General features: G+C 39.4%; 1 protein-coding gene across 13 annotated transcripts in view; it reads right to left on the reverse strand.

Moving 5' to 3' along the window:
* Positions 1-19211, reverse strand: part of CADPS2 (calcium dependent secretion activator 2) — a 396201-nt gene that overhangs the window by 243526 nt on the left and 133464 nt on the right. For all 13 annotated transcript variants that reach the window (XM_089524382.1, XM_089524381.1, XM_089524383.1 and 10 more), the window contains exon 3: positions 10089-10421. In XM_089524382.1, coding sequence (XP_089380508.1) covers positions 10089-10421 — 333 coding nt within the window. The remainder of the gene's footprint in view (positions 1-10088; positions 10422-19211) is intronic.

A 19211-nucleotide genomic window follows, 5' to 3' on the forward strand; every position in this document is an offset into this window, starting at 1 on the left:
ACGCAAATAAACACAGACAGGAGAAATACACTGTTGTAAGTTTTGATATCTATACTGTAGATAACAAGCTGCATATTGGAACTATTCTGCCCAGTGTTGAGGTGGTGGCCCCCCTCCCCCTGCCCTCACTGCAACCTGTTTATATGATGCAGGGCCAAATTCCCAATTTGCTGAATGTCTTCACAATGTTAGGCCAGTTCCTCACTGAATGCACTCTACCTCTGTCTAATACAGTTTTGAAAAACTCGTCTTTTGCTCCAGATTTTCCAGGAGTGATGCCAGGCAGCTGTTTACTATATTTGTGCCACCCACCACTGGCATGAGTTGCTCCCTCTGAGGTCACAACAAGGTGCCCAGCCATGTGATCAATGCTGGGCACCTTCTTTCTGAATTCAAAAGGGGCAATTTGTGTCTGTGGTGATGGCAAGCAGCACAGCAGGATGAATGTGTGGACAGCTGCCCACAGTCACTCCAGAGTGTGGAGGTAATGGGGAAAATCCAGGGGCAGAATACGCCAGGAGCAGCCCAGAGAATTCTGGCCAATGTTAATGAGCCCTGTATCATTGCAAACCTTCCTGAGTATATTAATCTAACACACCCGAGAGAGAACTATGCTAAATGTTTCTGTCAACTACCATAGCCTTATGGCATCTTATGACACAAACTTTCTTGGACTACATCTCACTTTAACAAATACATGAACTGATAGAATGGATGAATGACAGGGGATCACAACAGGTGATGTCAGAGGAAACTAAAATGTGAAAAGGAGACACATTGATTACAATATCAGTAGGGATTCAAAGTCCTACTCTGCCACCCTATTGTGGTATGGAGGTGACTCTGAACTCTCCAAGACCAAAATTCATTTGTGTATCAAAACTCCAATCCATCTCCCTAAACAATGTTCAATGAATGCATGAAGGAGTAGTGGGAATGTGACCAATGGCCACAGATTTTGCACGCTGATTGTTTTAGGGCCTTGCCTCTAGTGGTGATACATTCAGTTTTAGTAAAACAGGAGGATCTTCATATATACAGCTGTATGTACACAACACTCCTCCAATTGTTTGGGAACCCTTCCCAAATAGTTGGAAGAGTGGGATGCACATACAATTGTATATATGGAGGTCCTCCTGTTTTATTAAAACTGAATGTTTTACTAAAACTGAGCCCTTCCCAAACATGGAACAATTACCAGTTACATGGGATTATATACATGTAATTAATAAATGATCTAAAGTAGGACCTAAGTAAGATGGCCCACTATGCAAATGATGCAAATTTATTCAGCATGGTAAAAATATTTTTTTAAAATCTTCAAAAGGATCCCAAGCCACAGGCCTAAAGCTGTCAAATTAGAATGAATACTTTCTGCCCGTTAAAAGAAACAATATTTTCACTCCGGTGCCACAGCCACCCATAAATTGTGGTCTTTCAAGAAACACTCCCTCCTATTGCCTTTTGAGATTGCCTCTTGGGATAACCACAAGCATATGTAGCCACTATGGATAACAGGATGGTTGGTTAGTTTAGTTTATTTGCTTGAATCAGCAGGACACTTTTACTAGGTATGTATGAGAGAAGTATCCCAACGATAGAGAGCCGTGAAGCAATAGTTTTATTAGCTTTACAGCCCCTTCCCTGAAACACATTAACTAGAAAGTTCCTGCAAAGTATGTTCAGTCCTTTGATTATAAGGTAAACCTGTCATTCATTCATTTCCTTCAGCCTGGCTGTTTTCAGGGAAACTCAATCCAAAAGAGGCAGTGGTTTCTGTGGGCAAACAGCATGCCTTTCCAACACTCAAATTCACATGGACCCTAATTTGTTCAGATCACTTTGAAGAAAAGCTCACTTTATCTCTGGAAACACACAAAGTTTTCTACAATAGATAAACATCTCCAGTTCTTATACACAGATGTTTGTATCCAAGGTACGCCCTCTCAGTAATACTGAAAACATGGCTGTTGTCAGTAGCACTTATAAGCATTCCAGTGGGTGAAAAACATGGTGAGAATGTAGTTCCTTACTACAGGCTGAGTACCCCTTATTCAAAAGGCTTGGGAACAGAAGTACTGTATTCTGTATTTTGGATTTTTTTTTTACAGATTTTTGAATGCCTGTATTTTCATATACATAATGAGACAAAATGAAGCTGGAGAGAGACTAAGGGTGTGAAGTGATGGGAGGTGTAGATTCCTGCCATTGTACAGATCCTTGCATCTCTCTCCAACCATGTCTTTCTCCAGCCTTGAAAATATGCTACAGGTACATATTACACCAGTTGTGTTGTAGCTCAAAACATTTTGAATTTTGGAGTACAGTCCACCCTCTCCTTACGCGGGGGATCCGTTCTGGACCCCTCCGTGTAAGGCAAATTCTGCCTATGCTCAAGCCCCATTAGAAACAATGGGGCTTGTGCGTGGTGGCGCAGCGGCGGCGCGCACGGCCATTCAATTGAATGGGATGCGCCGCCCCTTCCGCCCCGCGGCTTGAGCGCGTAAGCTCAAGTCTGCGTAAAGCGCGCACGCGTATGACGCAGGCACGCTGTACTTCAGAACTTGGAATTTCAGATAAGAGATAACCTGTATATTTTGATGTACTTATTGAAAGCATCTGGTTTCTCTTGAATAATGCCATAGTTAAGGACCTCCTCAGCTTGTAGGAAGTTGCTGCAACTTAATGGTGAAATATGGAAGAAGGACCTGCCCCTATGATGATGGGCAATGTAAGGTGGTAATAAAGGCAGAGAACTTCTGGGTTAAGAGGTTGGAAGAGTTTCTCAATGGCCATGGTGGCTGGGGGATTCTAGGAGCTGTGTAATTTCTCCAACATCTCAGATCAACAGTTTGCAGGTCCAAAGCTTCTGTGCAGTTAATTGTACCCGGGTACCCAACATCAGCTGTGTGCTGACTTGAATACCCACTTGCTTCTGCAACTGCAATGCAGCCTCCATCCAACATGTTGATACCTCCCTTCTATCACACACAGCAGCAATCCCATCTTATACAATGTAATCACTTATGGACCACTTCTGGGTTCATGAATTGTCAACAGGTAACTCACCTGCATTACATGATCTTGAATCTGTGTATTCACTCAAAAGGAGGAGAATCTATTCATGACACCTTGCAACTAGTGCAAAGCTGTTTTAGCTGGATATACATTTAGCCATGGTGTTGGGGCATTGCAAATTGTTACCATGGGCAGCTGAATAGCAAGCCATTTGTCTCTGGCACTTCACAAAACTCCTTGCCAAGCAGACTTTTGAAAGCACAGCAAACATGTCTAAGGTCATTCAGGACTACTGCTCTCAGCAGAGGCACTTACAACAAATGAAGTTTCAATGCTTCCATACAATGACTTTAACAGTGCTTCCGCAGGGACATTTGTTAGAACAAGATGATGGTAATTGGCTTGATAAAGACTTTGCATTCAGCTTCCTTTTTGTTTCTTTCTTCTTTTTGTCTGTTTATAATAAAGGATATGGGAATATACTAAATGAAGATGAATGCCATTTGAAAATAGAAGTGGTATGGTAACCACAATGAATACCAGTGCCATGTACATATTCTTCATGAAAGTCATATTTCCACAGTAAGTAAAAGAACCCACTGAGCTGAATGTTGAGTGGAATAATTATTTAGAAACTAGTATCCTAATGGAACAGTCCTATCATTCAAACAAACAAACCCCACGTTTTCTTCATATTTGTATTGACTTGAAATCTTGAAAATAAAAATTAAAACTGAGCAAGGAAGTATGTTTAAAAATCACACGTGCAGTGCCTGTTTGGAGTGTATGCTTTGAGAAGAGAAAATGCTTTAATTAGAACAGTGGAAGGTGGAGGTACTGCTTCTGCCCACTGTAAGAATTCATTTCTTACAGGATTCTCAAAGGATTCACTACATGTCTTATAGAAACTCTCCTTCATTGTCAGTTGAATGGTCAAAAGTCAGAGAGCTGGTACTATGTCCTTGCTCAGGCTTCATGTGAGTACTGAAAGAACCACAGGTAAGCCATCAAGGGCTAAAGACAGTATGGTGTGATTACCATGTTCCATTGCAGCAAATATAGCAGCACATTCTCTTTTAAAAACCCACTTAAATTTATTTACTTTAAAATGTGTTTCTCTTCTGTTCTGCTTGCTGCATGGCTAAATATAACAAAATATCAGCCTCTTGCTCTCATGGACTGGAAACCAAGGTTGCTGGAACCATCTGAGTTGAGCAAGCTGAGCTCATAGTCAGTTCCTGAATCTGTATGTCTGGACAAAGGAGTGCCATAGAGAGGTGCTGTCTGGAACAGATTCCTAAATTAACTTACTGAGAAAGTCAGTGTTTCCTTGAAAGGGTAAAGGTTTTAAATTAATTTTGAAGCATATGAGGCTTGAAGCACACAGGCCTGTTTCAAAGCATTTGCCAACTGAATGTTTGGCAATGGCTGCATCAACACACAATATGGGTTTCCTTCAGGCAGATAAGGCAGCAGGAGCACCCTTCAGAGACACTTTTTCAATTATGGCTTATAGGCCATAAGCTGTCAGGAACTGCAGTCTCTGGTGTGGTGATGACAGTGATGGATGATGGATGATGATGAAAAGTGAGGACAATAAATGAAGGTAAAGAAAAATGATGAAAAAGAAGAAGAATGATTTGTAGGAAACTAGAGAAGGAAACCTTAAAAAACAAAGTTAACTGAAAAAACACTGTGCGTTCCTAACAACATATTGCAGCTTTGGTGCATGAAAAGAAACCAAGAGAATCATTGAGAACCAGGATAAATATACATGGTGAAGTGAAACAGGGTTCCCGTCAAAAGATGCTCTTGCCAACTCTGGAAGGTTCTGACAGTTTTATACCAGGTGCAAAACAGCCCATATGTGCAAGTCACAGAGATCACAAAGAAAAATCTTACTTCAGGGTGTGGCCCAATAGTTTCTAGTCTGTTTTCCTCTGATTGTGGCATTTGCCATTCTTTCTTTTGAACCCCTGATATACACTTGGGATGAGGAAAACTCTCAGTCTTGATTTAGTTGACTTTCTCCAAATCCCAGCTGCATTTTCTTCTCATCCTTATTTTGAATTTGGTTGTGGCACTTAGTTTTTCTCATTTCTATGTATGGGTATGAAAGCCAGACAGACAGTGAAGAAAGCTGACAGGAAGAGAATCAGCTCATTTGAAATGTCGTGGTAATGGAGAATTTTATGGATACTGTGGACTGCCAAAAAAGACAAATAAGTGGGTTCTAGAGCAAATCAAGGCTGAAGCCTCCTTAGAAGCCAAAATGACTAAACTGTGAGGAAGTAGGGAAAAGGAAGACCATGTTACAGGTGGCTACATTCACTAAAGGAAGTCATGGCCCTATGTTTGCAGAACCTGAGCAGGTGTACAGATGACAGGGTGTCTTCAACATCTCTGATTCACAGGATTGCCATAACTCAAAGCTGACTTGTTTGTTTCTGTATGTTTTACATTAGCTATTCACAGTGTAAAAAAGAGGGGGGACGTTGTTTTGTGTATACCTTATTTCTAGGTAATGTCTTGTAAGCCTCCCAAATTCACAAATGTTTATGGCATGGTGAACATATCCTCACAAGTCTGAGATAAAAAAAACTGCTCCTTCTGTCAAGACTCTCAAATCTGGCAAAACATCTTTCCATTTCTATACTACTAGACAAACTGCAGCCACCTAAAAGAGACCAAGCTGAGATATTTTGGGCCAAAACAGATGGCCCCTTTGAACACCAGGTTGGGGCCGCAGCAACTGCATGCCATGCCACCAACCTGGCTCTTTGCAGGCACAAAAAGAAGCAGAAAAAATGCTGCTCCTTTTTGAGGTGGCAAAAAGCCACTTTGCCGCCACTGCCATGGCTTTGTGGTGCTCCTGCAGCATATGAATGCTGCACCACCCGAGCGCTGCAAAGCTGCCCGCCATGTGATCAGGTGGGTGATGTGGTGCCAGCCTGGGGGCGTCGTCGGAGTGTGCAACATCTAAACACTGAATTCTGATGCCACCCCAAGCCAGCACAAAGGGATGATCTGTTTTGCCCCTTTGTTTTTATGAAATTTGTTACAATTATTTATATGTTCAACTATTCTTCCTAATTCAGTAAAGATTGTTATTAATTCCAAAAAGAGTACCCTTCACATTTTAAAACTATTAATAATAATTTGTTTTATTTATATACCGCTATTCCAAAGATCATAGCGGTGAACAGCAAGTAAGCTAATTAGCAAGTAAGCTAATTTGCCCCCAACAGTCTGGGTACTCATTTTAGCGACCTCAGAAGGATGCAAGCCTGAGTCGAGCTTGGGCCCTTTTGCTGGTCTTGAACTCGCAACCTTGTGGTTTCAAGTGAATGGCTGCAATACATGCATTTAACCACTGCGCCACCAGGGCTCCTATTAATAAATCTTCAGTATGTACTGTAAGTTTAAACTTAAAATGAACATTTCATGCTGAAGATGAGCTAGTACTTATTAAAGCGTAGAGGTCTTTTCCAAAATTAATAAAACTCATTACTGAATTTGACCAATAACAGGCAGGAGAAGTCACTGGGACAAATTTCAGAGTCCCTCTGTATGGGAACCATGTTCATCTGAAACTAGTCAATTTATATTTAGGTGCTACTTATGAAATGTCTTGGCTTGACAAAGGAATTCATAATTATGTGCATGCCAACATGAAGATTATTTCACAACAACTCTCTTAGGATATACAGATAGGCATCCCCCAGTGTCAGAAATGGATTACAGGTAGCTGTCAAGTGGGAACTTAAAATCAGAAGTTGGGAGTCAAAAAAAAAAAAAAAAACAGTCAAAAAGTCAGGAGCCAGAACTAATAACAATGACACCTTCTCAGGCAAAGTCCCAGTCTGAAGAGAGAGTTTTTATTAATTTTCGTGATGAAAACAGCCATTGGCAACGCTGAATAAGCAGAGTATGAAGGATGACTTTATTATCATTTAAGGAATGGGTAAGCAACTGTGGCACTTCCAGACATGGATGCTGTGCAAAATACCATCAGCCAAAGGTGAGGGACATTGGGCCCTGCACTCCCACAGTATCTTGCATGCTGCAAACTGCTCAACCCTAAGAAAACATTCCAGCCTACAGCACTGGTGATTTAACCCCATAGGCACAGGACCATGTGTTACTGGGTTTGGCCAGAGCGGGCTCTAAAACTCACAATATTTAGGGGAAGCTAATGCTTTAAAAACAAACTCGGTGCCAGTTATCTTTTGTATCTAGGGTGACATGTTACTGGATCTTCTTCAAAATGTTGTTTTTTTTAATAAAAAGAATGATTCTCTAGCATTCTAGAAGGAGATCCATTGATAAAGCGTATGCTAGCAATAGATGATAACCTCATCTAGCAATAGGTGATAAATAATAGATCTCCACTGAAATCTCACTCAACAAAAATCTTATTGATGTGAATTGCTAGCTGCCCATGCATTCTCAAGAATCCAAAGCTAAGCAAGCTGCACAGCGATGCCCTAGCATTGCACACTTTTGACAAGATATCATAACACTGGATCTTATTCTGATTAGCTATCTGCAGTGTTGTAAGAGATCGTGTATCATAGAAATCTCTCTTATAGACACATCCTAAGCAGCAGGTAGTGGGAAAACAGTTAACATTATTAGAAGTCTTATATTTTCCCTTTAGAAGACAAAAGGATCAAAATTTTGCTTCATCTTTGTACCAGGTGGGGAAGCAATTATTCACAACTGAAAGGCTATTCCTGCTGCGAGACCTTCAGTTTCATTTTCCTTAACTTCCATTCTCTGTTCAAGCAATCCAGTACTTTATCTCACATATATCATTGGGTTTTCATTATGGCCACAACTCCACCTCTTGCTTGTTGACCTTCTGTAAACTCATATTTCTTCTTTCATGTCTGGTTGCTTTAGTCCATCCCCACTGCCACCCCCACTCCATCTCATCTTGTTCAGAAACACACAGACCCACACACACCACTCTCAAATCTTCTGCATAAGCTTTAGAAGGACTCAAACAGCAGTGCTGAGAGGAGAGGACAGGAAGCTTACTTTCTTTGAATTTTCTTACCTTTGGATGCAAAGTAATGAGAGTTTATTCTAAATAACCCATACTTAGGGTCATGCTACAAGCCTTATTAGAGACAATGCATTTGAACATTGGTCCAATTTATGAAATGCTCAATGGAAATTATTCTGTACTACCGATATGCTTTGCTCTAGCAGGATTTATGGATTCATAAACTACAACTTCAATACCTTCACAAAGAGCTTTTCAGCATGTATAAAGCCAAACAGCAATTGAATCAGACAGTCTAATTCCTTTCATAACAAGCCATATTCTACAACTCATCCTAGGCAATTGCAGACATTTCATGATAAGATGTTTCCATAGCAATATGTAGATGCCATTAAAAACATCCAAAGGTGGCAAATGGTATTCTGTCAAAGAGCATACACAAAATGGTCTAAATGCAAAAGCCCAGAATTCAGACTGAGGCTAAATAACTGTACAGGCCAACATGCAAGTACCTTGTGGGAGACCAAAGGGAGGAGGGAGAAGAGAAGCATGCCCAGAAACTTGTCTATTATATCAGAAAGGAAAGCAGCACTCATTCTAGTACAAATATTTCCTTGTGGGCTGTTTTTTGTTTACCATCAGTTACAATATGATTTTAAGAAAACTGCTACCATTTTTACATGGAAAATATACAGCATCAAAATTTTTAAAAAGAATAGAAAATACTCTTCAAATTGCCTGTTCAAACTGTATGCACTTAACAAAATTCCTGGTATTTTCACACTTTCCATAGAAAAGCAATTATTCAAAAACAGAAAAGCAATTCCTTCACAAACAGGGGTGAAAGGAACAATATGACAATCAATTAAAGATAAGATTCAGCGCATGACATTTCCATTGCATGTTATAATAAGGGAAGGTAACACTGTCATTTAATTTGCCAACATTTGGTCATAGCTCATTTGGCATATATCTAGCTAGATAGACTGGGACAAACATTCATATATGTGCACAAGAACCCTGGGAAGAACTGAAAGCAGGCATATATGTGAACAAGGTTAGCTGAACCAATTACCATCCTACACTCCTGGTCTTCTGTTAATGAAATCCCTTGCTTCATCAATGCTCTACTACTTACTCTTCTGGGACTCAAACCAATGACTCTTGCTTCCAAAGATAATACTATCTAGACCAAAATGGAAAAATCTAGTATTTTCTATGCAGCCTTTGTCTTCTTACTACTCTAATAGTAGATGAAATGTTACTGGATTAGATCTTCCCCCAACTCATGCATACACATACATACACTACTTCCAGAATACTATACTATTGAAATGCACTTTGCAGCACCATAAAGACTAATAACTACTAGGGGATCTGTTCCAGATCCACCCACCCCGTGAAAATGGAGGCTCACGCTTATTCAAGCCCCATAGGCTTGAATGGAGTGCACCCCCGTGTGTGTGGCAAGGGCATGCAATCCAGGCCCACACAACCATTGCAAATAGCAGAGGTCGCCTCTCCGCATATATTCAAGGGTGCGGATCCCAGATCCACGCACTAGGAAAGGCGACTGTACATTATGACATAAATGTTTGTGGGCCAGAGCCTTGTTTCTCAGATAGACAAAATGGAGAAATCCTATTCATTTATATTTTGGAAGAAGAATTCCACAGTAGTCTCCAGAAGGTTCAAAATATTTTTGTTTACTTTTACAACCCTTCAACCATGTAGTTGGTTCACTTCAACATGTGCATATTGTTTTTATGAATAAAAAGTCTGATAACACAGGTTGAACTGCTCTTCAGTTCTGTGATGTAGGAACTTATCCCTATTTTCTCCATGTTATTTCTACCTCTGGTACCAAATTTTCTGTTAAAGGAGTAATGCCCAGGAACACATTTGCTTCATTAGCTGAGATGTAATGTATACGAGAAACCAAGACCTCACTACTGATATAAAAATAGTTAAAACTGAGGTCAACTGGACAATCTAGGCACCATGAATCTAGGAAGGAATAGAAACAAAATAACCCACGCATGACTGGAGATGAACTTACTTGACAGGCATTGTAGATCAACTGATGCTCCAATTTCTTTATTCCTAGAATTTGCTGAAACATTTCATAAAGTTGTTCTTTGCTGAGAATCAGTTCTGATACAGCACTTAAAGGCATTCTATTGGGCTGTTTATATAAGTCCTCTTCTCCCCTGTAAATGGCATCATACTTGGCTATCCAAGAACTCAAAACAGTCTCTTTGCTCAATCCATCTATTTCAGGCAGACTCCGGACCCTCTTTTCTATATTCTTCTTAAAAACATCTCTGAAGTCATTTGCTGAGCATCCTCCACTCTGGACCATTCTGGCAACTCGATCACTCTTGAGAAAAACCTTTAAAAAAAGAATTTGCAGTTAATTAGGAGTAAAACTTGGGAGGATACTTTGTTAACAGCGTTAGCTACAGTTATATTTAGAAACCCATCCACCCCAAGTAGTTACTGTTATAGTTGTATTTTTTAAAAAGAAACTTTTTTTCATTCCTACATCTCAACTGAAATAGTTATTTTTCAGTACACTCATCTCTCCACATTTGCAGCTTTGGCTTTTGCAAATTTGATTATTCACTGATTTTATTAATATGTTCTCTCTAGGAATATCTACATCCTCCAGCGCAACTATATGGTTAACTTTAACCAAAAATCGTACTGAAGGATCTAGAGATTCCTAGAGAGAAGACTCCACTAGGCATTTGTAGTTCTTCCCGTGAATTCTATGGTCAATTATCTGGCAGATGTTGACCACACAGTTGCACTGGAGGACCAAGAGATTCCTAGAGAGGTGTTCTCTCAGGTTTTTCTTATTTGTAGTTTTTTCACACTCACGGGGGTGCTATGCCCCTAACCCCAGAAAATGTGGAGGAATGAGTGCATTTTAAATAATAATAATAATAATAATAATAATCTGAATGCAGCAGGGAACTGACCAGTGGTACAAAACATACTCTTGTCCCAACCACCTCACTGCCACCTCAACATCTGGAACAGAACATAAGGAAATAGAACAAAGCACAGTATAAACTAGTACTTGATCCCTGTGTTATTTTTCTTCTACCAGGTAGAGAGCCCATATTTCAATAACAATAAAACTAACTAAAATGTTAGCTATATCATGCAAGAATCAAGTTGTTCCGTTATTCCCCATGGCTTTATGATTTGCAGAAATTTAATGTCTCTAAAGTTACCATTATCATACTATGGAGCTAAACTTCTTACATATTCCAAAGTTGTGGAATATTACTTCCATTATTCTCCCCATCCAAAAATGATTTTATTACCCTGCTTTAGGTCTAGGACAACAATTTGAACTATTACGCATGGTAAAGCTTTGGTAGATTTTTGCCATCATAACTGCTGTTATTATGGGGGGGTTGTCTCCAGGCTGTAGTGAGGAATATAGGTAGAAGAGTTCTAAGGGCCTAACTAGTTCTCTATCACATGCATGAATTTTTTCTATGAAGCCCAGAGAGCAATGCACTACTACTCATGAACAAGCACAATGGGCATTATATTGGAGCACAACATAATGAGTCGTGTGCAGAAACACTGCTACCATAGTTCATATGTTAATGAGACATCATTCATGTTACTTCACATATTTTTCAGGCAGGATTGTCAACTAATCATTGCCGATTCTTGGTTCCACCACATGTTTACCACTATGTTTACAAGCATGAGTCATGCTTTCTCACTTTGCTTTGGTTGCTGAACACAATGGTTTGCTGTATGTTTGAAGTGTGCAAGTGACACAAAATTATGACTCAGACCCAAAGGAATACCAAAGACCTGCTATAATTCAATCCTAGACTTGGCTCAGACATTAACCCTCCCTCAAAACGTCATACCATTACTATGGTGTTTTCTACATATATTTACAAACAGTGGCATAAAAAATCTTTAACAATCTTGCCCCAACTCTCCCAAACTGCTTTCTCAAGAAGAAATTGTTTATTAGGAAAAAACCTCCTAACAGGATTACCAAGGGGAGAAAATGAATTAGTGAGGATATTCGATAGTGAATATACCACAAATTTGTAATTTTAAGTGTCACCAGTAACTATTCTTCACTGTTTCATCTATACTACCAGTCATGACAGCTGAGTGCCTTAATCCAAGAGAAGAAACTGTTCTGATGGTTATCATACAGGACTTCTGGACGCACTTCAGCTATTCTGTTGTTTTTTCCTTTCAAAATTAATTTATATTTTAGTGAACATGATCTTGCCATACAAAAACAAAACAGGTGAAGTATATTTTCTTTTTGCAATAAAAAAGAACAGTTATAGATGTCAACATAACATAACATGAATTATGTGACAGTTAACCGTCTTACATTTACCTGGTTATATGGATTTTTACTGTGTATCCCAAATTTTTCCTTAATTACATCTTGTGCTGTTATGGTTTCATTGTTGACTTGAATTTTTTTCAATTAAATTCCAGAAATTTAATTCTGTTTTGTTTTAACCTTTGTGCCAGCCATTTTCCATTCTTATTGGCATATTGAAAATTCCTTTACTTAGTTATTTTAAGGTTCTTTCCAATATCTCTAGTTAGTTCTGTTTTTAATTGTTTTTGAAGAGATTTCAACTGAATCTTTAACTTATTTGAAGCCGGGGCTAGTGTTAGTTCCTTTTCTTTTATCTGTATTTCTTCTTGAATCTTTTCCTGCATTTCATATCTTGCTTTTTTTCCTAAGTGCCCCATTGTATTATTAGCCCATGAACAAAAGCTTTACTAGTGTCCCATATCACCTACTTTTTGTTTTTGCTTTATTGTTTTCTTGAAAGAACCTTTTGAGTTAAAGGTTCAAATCTTTCACGAATTCTTCATCCTCCAGAAGACTTTCATTTAGTCTCCAATTGTATTGCATTTTGTTCATCTTAAATTCGAGGTACAGTATATTGGTTTGTGGTCAGATTCTGTCCTCGGCAATGTAGACATATTGTCAACTTTTTTCAGCAGTGTGCTTGTTGTTAAAAACACATCTATTCGCAATGCAGAGTTATACTGTTCTGAGAAAAAAAGTATATCCTGGCATTTCCTCATATAACTTAGTCCAAACATCGTCCAAATCCAATTGATCACATAAATTAAAGAAGGAATTAGGAAGCTTTCTTTGATTTTTTAAATTTTCCTGGTAGATTTCCTATCTCGAATTGGTTTTATTACCCCCATTGCAGTCTCCTGCCATTAAGATATTAGCAATATTTTGTTTCATTAGTTCTTTTTCTAGATTTTTGCAAAAAGCAGATTTATTACTAATGGGGGTGTAAACACCAACCATCAAAACATCCTGATCTTGTAATTTTACTTTAATGCCTATATAATGTCCTTCCTGATCTTTAAAACATTCTTTAGCCAAAAATTTATTTTGAATGTATAAGGTAACACCGCATTTCCTTTTGTCATTATTTGAACTGAACATTTGTCTCAATTTCCAATTTCTTTAATATTTTGCATCATTTTTCTTTATCTTAGTTTCTTGTAAGCACAAGACATCAAAACGTTTTTTCTCCAAATAATGAAATATATATCTTCTTTTATGTATAGCATTCAAGCCTCTAACTGTAAAGCAAACTCAATACTAATGGCTTCTTCAATACAGAGCTATTCTGTTTTGACAAAAACTGTGTGAACAGTTAGTAATCCTGTGGTAAACATGTGACGGCTTGCTTTGAAACTATTTTGTGTGGTCTTCCTATTTGTCTGCTTGCAAAGAAAACCATCTCTCATCACACAGTGTTTCGGGTCTTAATGCTAATTACATATTGCCTACACCTGCAGGGAATAAGCCACATAAAGGGCACCACATACAAACCAAACAAACTTCATTTATACACCGCTTCATACCGCCTAAGCAGTCTAAGCGGTTTACAACTGTAAGCTAATTTGCCCCCAACAATCTGGGTACTCAGACAAGAGATTATTCTGTAACACTCTCACTTTGGATCTGGCTGCCGCCAGAGCATAAACCCTGAGAAGTCAACAGAATCCAGACTTTGGCAGTTTTGGGAATTGGTCTAAACACTGGTTTCTCAAACTCAGCCACCAGTAACATCACTAGTGAAGGCTCAGAAATGCAGAGTAATGAAGAAAACCACAGAGAATCTGCAAGTATACAAGTGTAAATAATGAAGAAGAACCAGATAGGATGCAAATGTTCCATTGGCTAATATGAAGACAGTGGCATTGTCTGAAAACAAATCATTTCTGTTGGAGGCCTTTTTTCATTTCTTTTTTCTTTTTGCACCACAACCTGGACAGGAGCAACAAGAACATCTGGCAAGAGAATGGTAGTTTGCTTCTGAGTATGTGTGAGTAAAGACCCTTGTGCTTTCCTCATATAAGTCAAGGCAGTAATGTATCCTCCACTGAATTACAGAGAGAAGGGGAAGGGTCTCCAATGAGAACCATGTGTAGTCACAATGTATGAAGACACACCCAACTAAAGGTGGTGGCAGGTTTGGGTGTGCAATGCCGGTACCCTGGTGAGATCAAACTCTTTGCCCAAAAAAGGCTCTGAAGCTGAATGTAAAGTTCAAAAGGGGGGGAATTTAATTTAAAGGACAAAATAAAGAGTTTTCTCATCCCCAGCTCTAAACAAAAGGTACTTTACAGTTGCAGCAATCTTCAGGTTGTCATCTTTCTGGGTCTGATGGTTTGCTCTCCTCACTCAATGGAGCTGGTGCAGGGTCTTTCAGCTCCTGAATTCTTCTATTTTCTTGCTGATGGTAACTAAAACGGCTGAGGTGTAAGAAATGCCCTTTCCGGCTGTCTGGGCCTGCTTGCCACCAAAAGACAGCTCTCTGCTTGCTCTCAGCAAAAGACTGCTCCCCAACTAAAACCTCTAGCTACAGCAGAGCATGTTGGGAAAGGGCAAATCAAACTTGGAAATAATGCAGGGGAAACCTACAGCTCCTCCCACAAACTAATACAATGAACTTTTCTATACTAAAATAATCTATGGCCTGAACCAACACGAAAGAAAATGCAGGGGGAAGTCAATCAGTCCTGGCAGGACATCACACAATGTGTGTTCTGCACCTGCACTCAAAGCAACAGTCAAAGATCTTCACTTCACTTACTATATTTGCTGAAATAAATATGTAAGTTTTAATCCCTGTCATATTTGAAAAGAATGCATCTCTATATCTGATCCACTTTTGTTGTGATATGCTTTCCCTACTAAAGAATGCCTCATGGGGGAACACTACAAAGGGATTTTTGAACGTAATTTGTATCCCCCCCCCAAACTTTCAGGAAAGCTTTCGTCACAAAATGATTTTGGCTGTCTTTTATGCACTTTCTCTTTTCCATAAAACAAATATGCATGTCACCCATATCTCAGGCTTTCTCCTTCCAAAACTAGCAACCTTTCATTATCTAATGTTACTCATTCTTTGATCCATATCAAACAACAGCTGAAATAGTAAAGTTTTAAACTGAGCATTCCCAGTCCTCCTCTTTCTTTTTCATCCTGCAGGATTTTCATCCTTACTCTCGCCTTTTTCCAGATCAAAGAATACTTCCTAAAGACTGCAGAGGTCATAGCTTTGATGAAATCTCTTGGACTAAATGCACATACTACTGTCTATGCATTATTTCAAAATCACTTATTTCAACAGATAACAATAGTAAATTCATACTACTATACTTTTGAACACATTTAATATCTAATAAAAATGTCACTAAAGGCTTGCCATCTATAACAAGCTGGATTTTGAGTAAAAATACTGACACTAAAATTCAGATACTACAGTAATTAGTATTATTCAGTGTATTCGGGATTTTTCATGTCTCTTTTCAGCAGTTTCAAAGAACCTGACAATTTCAGTGATACAGTATTTGTTCACCTTTTCATTGGCATCATGCTTTGAATCTTATCTCCTTTGTCTTATCTTGGTGCATTTATCATCTCACCAAACCAGGTTGGCTTATTTATTCATTTTCCAAAATACTCTGGAGCCCTACATAATCCCATTTGCTAGGTGAGCTCAGATTTGGTAAGGGAGTCCTGGGTACGACTGACCAAAGAAGTTCTTTATTCATTTTTAGACTGGTGTTTGACTTCTGGAAAATTATGAAAACAAATCCAGTTGGTTAGGTAATTCAGCAACATCACTCTCATCCAAAATGGGGTTGTGAACTGAATGGAACTGTCACATGGCAGAAGAAGGGTGTGGAATTAGGAATCTCCCAGATTTTTCCCAAACTGAATTTGTCCCTCAAACTGAAATGTGATGATATTTGTTGTCAAGAACTGCCCCCTTCTCCCAGGAGTTCAGTAAACAAATATTTTGCATTGCAAACAGTAAAACTTTATTCCAGAAAAAACACAACTGTTAGCAGGAAGACATCTGTAGACAGTACCATCATCCACAAACACTGGCATAACATTAACAATATCCTATCCGAAATTTTGCAGGCTTCATCTTAATTTTTTTACTAATTAAAATATACCAACCCAAATCTAATTCTATAGCCCTGAAAGAAACCACTCTTGAAAGTTCTACATAGATGGTACCTCACACCACTACAACTTGCATGCATTACTAGGAACCCCACCTCATGCTGTTGGGGAGGGTATAGTAACAGAGTTACCTTCCTGCACATGTGGTATGATTGTCCAAGTGTATTTGCATTTTGGCATTCAGTAGTTAACTTAGTTTTAGAAAGCACTGATCAAAATATTGTCTCTTCTACAGAACTTTTATTGCTTTCAGTGTTTATTAATGAAAACAAGAGATTACACAATAAAGATATTATTGCATTTTTGTTGGCATTGGCCAGGATTGAAATTGCCAGGGCTTGGAAAACTAGAAAGGTCAATATGACTCATTGGTGGTCTCAATTTTGGAATTTTTGGTTTATGGGAAAGCTCACTGATCAATCTAAGAAGGTTGCGGGGATGAAATCTTCCTCTGCCTTTTGAAGAACAATGGCCCCCACTTATATCTTATCTTAACAACATTCGAGAAGAAGTGGGTCTTCCTTTGTAATATGATTCCCTTTCGATGAGTGAACTGGTTCAAAGAAGGCATCTCTGTGTTCTGAGTCCATCCCTGTTTTTATGTAATGTTGCCCTTTTACATCCCTTATTTTATTTTTTATTTTTTAAAAAAATAGCTTCTGCTGAATATTGGAGGTTACAGCTGGGAACAACAGGAGTGATGAGATGGTATATACTGTATGACAAGGTACATACTGAGCCAATTAATGAGGCTTTGCCCATTTTATCTATGGTGCTACCTTCATGTCAATGCATTATAAAAGAGAATAAGATTCTGTTAAGCGAGGAAACCTTTGCAGACTTACCAGAGAATTGATCCCATTGGGCATAGTGGTACTTATTACATAGTTTTACTGAATCAGAATAAAATTCACATTTTTATTGTTAACACGCACACACACACACCATACCTTTCTTCCATTTCAGCCTCATTCGCCCAGCCCTGATACTCTCCTGATCTCATCTCTACTTTCTGTTTCCAACCAGCAGACTCTGAGAATATTCCTCCTCCACACACCTGCACATTTCTGCACAGGCATTAAGCATCCTTTAGAAACATCACTAATTATTTCCACTAGTACAATGCTTCCTATCCTTCTCATCATATCCCAATATAATCTAACATTCATATAATTCTTCTACATACCTCAAACACTATAATACTCAGTTAAACATGCAACATCCATCTTGTGACAAAATATGCCAGATTCTGACATCTGTAGTAGTTGTTAAGGGAATTATCAGAACTTTCGGAATGATATTTTTTTAAGAATCTAGATAAGCAATGGACAGATATTGTTAGAATCATAGAATCATAGAGTTGGAAGAGACCACAAGGGCCATCCAGTCCAACCCCTGCCATGCAGGAAATCACAATCAAAGCATCCCCGACAGATGGCCATCCAGCTTCCGTTTGAAGACCTCCAAGGAGGGAGACTCCACTACACTCCTAGGAAGTGTGTTCCACTGTCGAACAGCCCTTACTGTCAGGAAATTCCTCCTAATGTTGAGGTGGAATCTCTTTTCCTGCAGCTTGCATCCATTGCTCCGGGTCCTAGTCTCTGGAGCAGCAGAAAACAAGCTTGCTCCCTCCTCAATATGACATCCCTTCAAATATTTAAACAGGGCTATCATATCACCTCTTAACCTTCTTTTCTCCAGGCTAAACATACCCAGCTCCCTAAGGCATTCCTCATAGGGCTTGGTTTCCAGACCCTTCACCATTTTAGTCGCCCTCCTTTGGACATGCTCCAGTTTCTCAACGTCCTTTTTGAACTGTGGTGCCCAGAACTGGACACAATATTCCAGGTGGGGCCTGACCAGAGCTAAATATAGTGGCACTATTACTTCCCTTGATCTAGACACTATACTTCTATTGATGCAGCCTAAAATCACATTGGCCTTGTTAGCTGCCGCATAGCACTGTTGACTCATGTTCAACTTGTGGTCTACTTGGACTCCTAGATCCCTTTCACATGTTGTCTCCTTAAGCCAGGTGTCCTCCATCCTATATCTGTGCATTTCATTTTTTCGCCCTAAGTGCAGTACAGTCCGTCCTTGCCTTACGTGGGGGATCCGTTCCGGATCCCGCCGCGTAAGGTGAATTCCACCTATGCTCGAGCCCCATTGGAAACAATGGGGCTCGTGCGCGGCGGCGTGGCGGCGCAGGAGTGCGCGGGGCGCAATGGGCGCGCGCGCCCATTCAATTAAATGGGTCGCGCCGCCCCTTCCGCCCCGCGTGCGCCCCACGGCTTGAGCGCGTATGCTCAAGGCCACGTATGGCGCGGGAGCTCTGTACCTTACATTTCTCCCTGTTGAAGTTCATTTTGTTAGCTGTGGCTGCCATCAGCCCTAGCAGCCACAGTAAATGGTGACCAGTTATGAGAAGTTGTGACCTCAAAGCATCTGGTGGGCAACAGTAGATCACCTCTATTTTGTGGGGCTACATAATTCTCTGTAGTTTTTTCTCTCTTAAAAAAAGAGGAAAATACAGATACTAGAAAATTATAATTAAGATTTAAAGTTTTGATACTGATGTAAGATAGAATACATAAAACTAAAAAGGTATTGGTAAGTGGCCTTTACATTCCAGTTCTCTTAAAACATACCAGA

This window comes from Sceloporus occidentalis, unplaced genomic scaffold (assembly GCF_023333645.1).
Source record: "Sceloporus occidentalis isolate IW3139 unplaced genomic scaffold, rSceOcc1.0.p SCAF_5, whole genome shotgun sequence".
Lineage (NCBI taxonomy): Eukaryota > Metazoa > Chordata > Lepidosauria > Squamata > Phrynosomatidae > Sceloporus > Sceloporus occidentalis.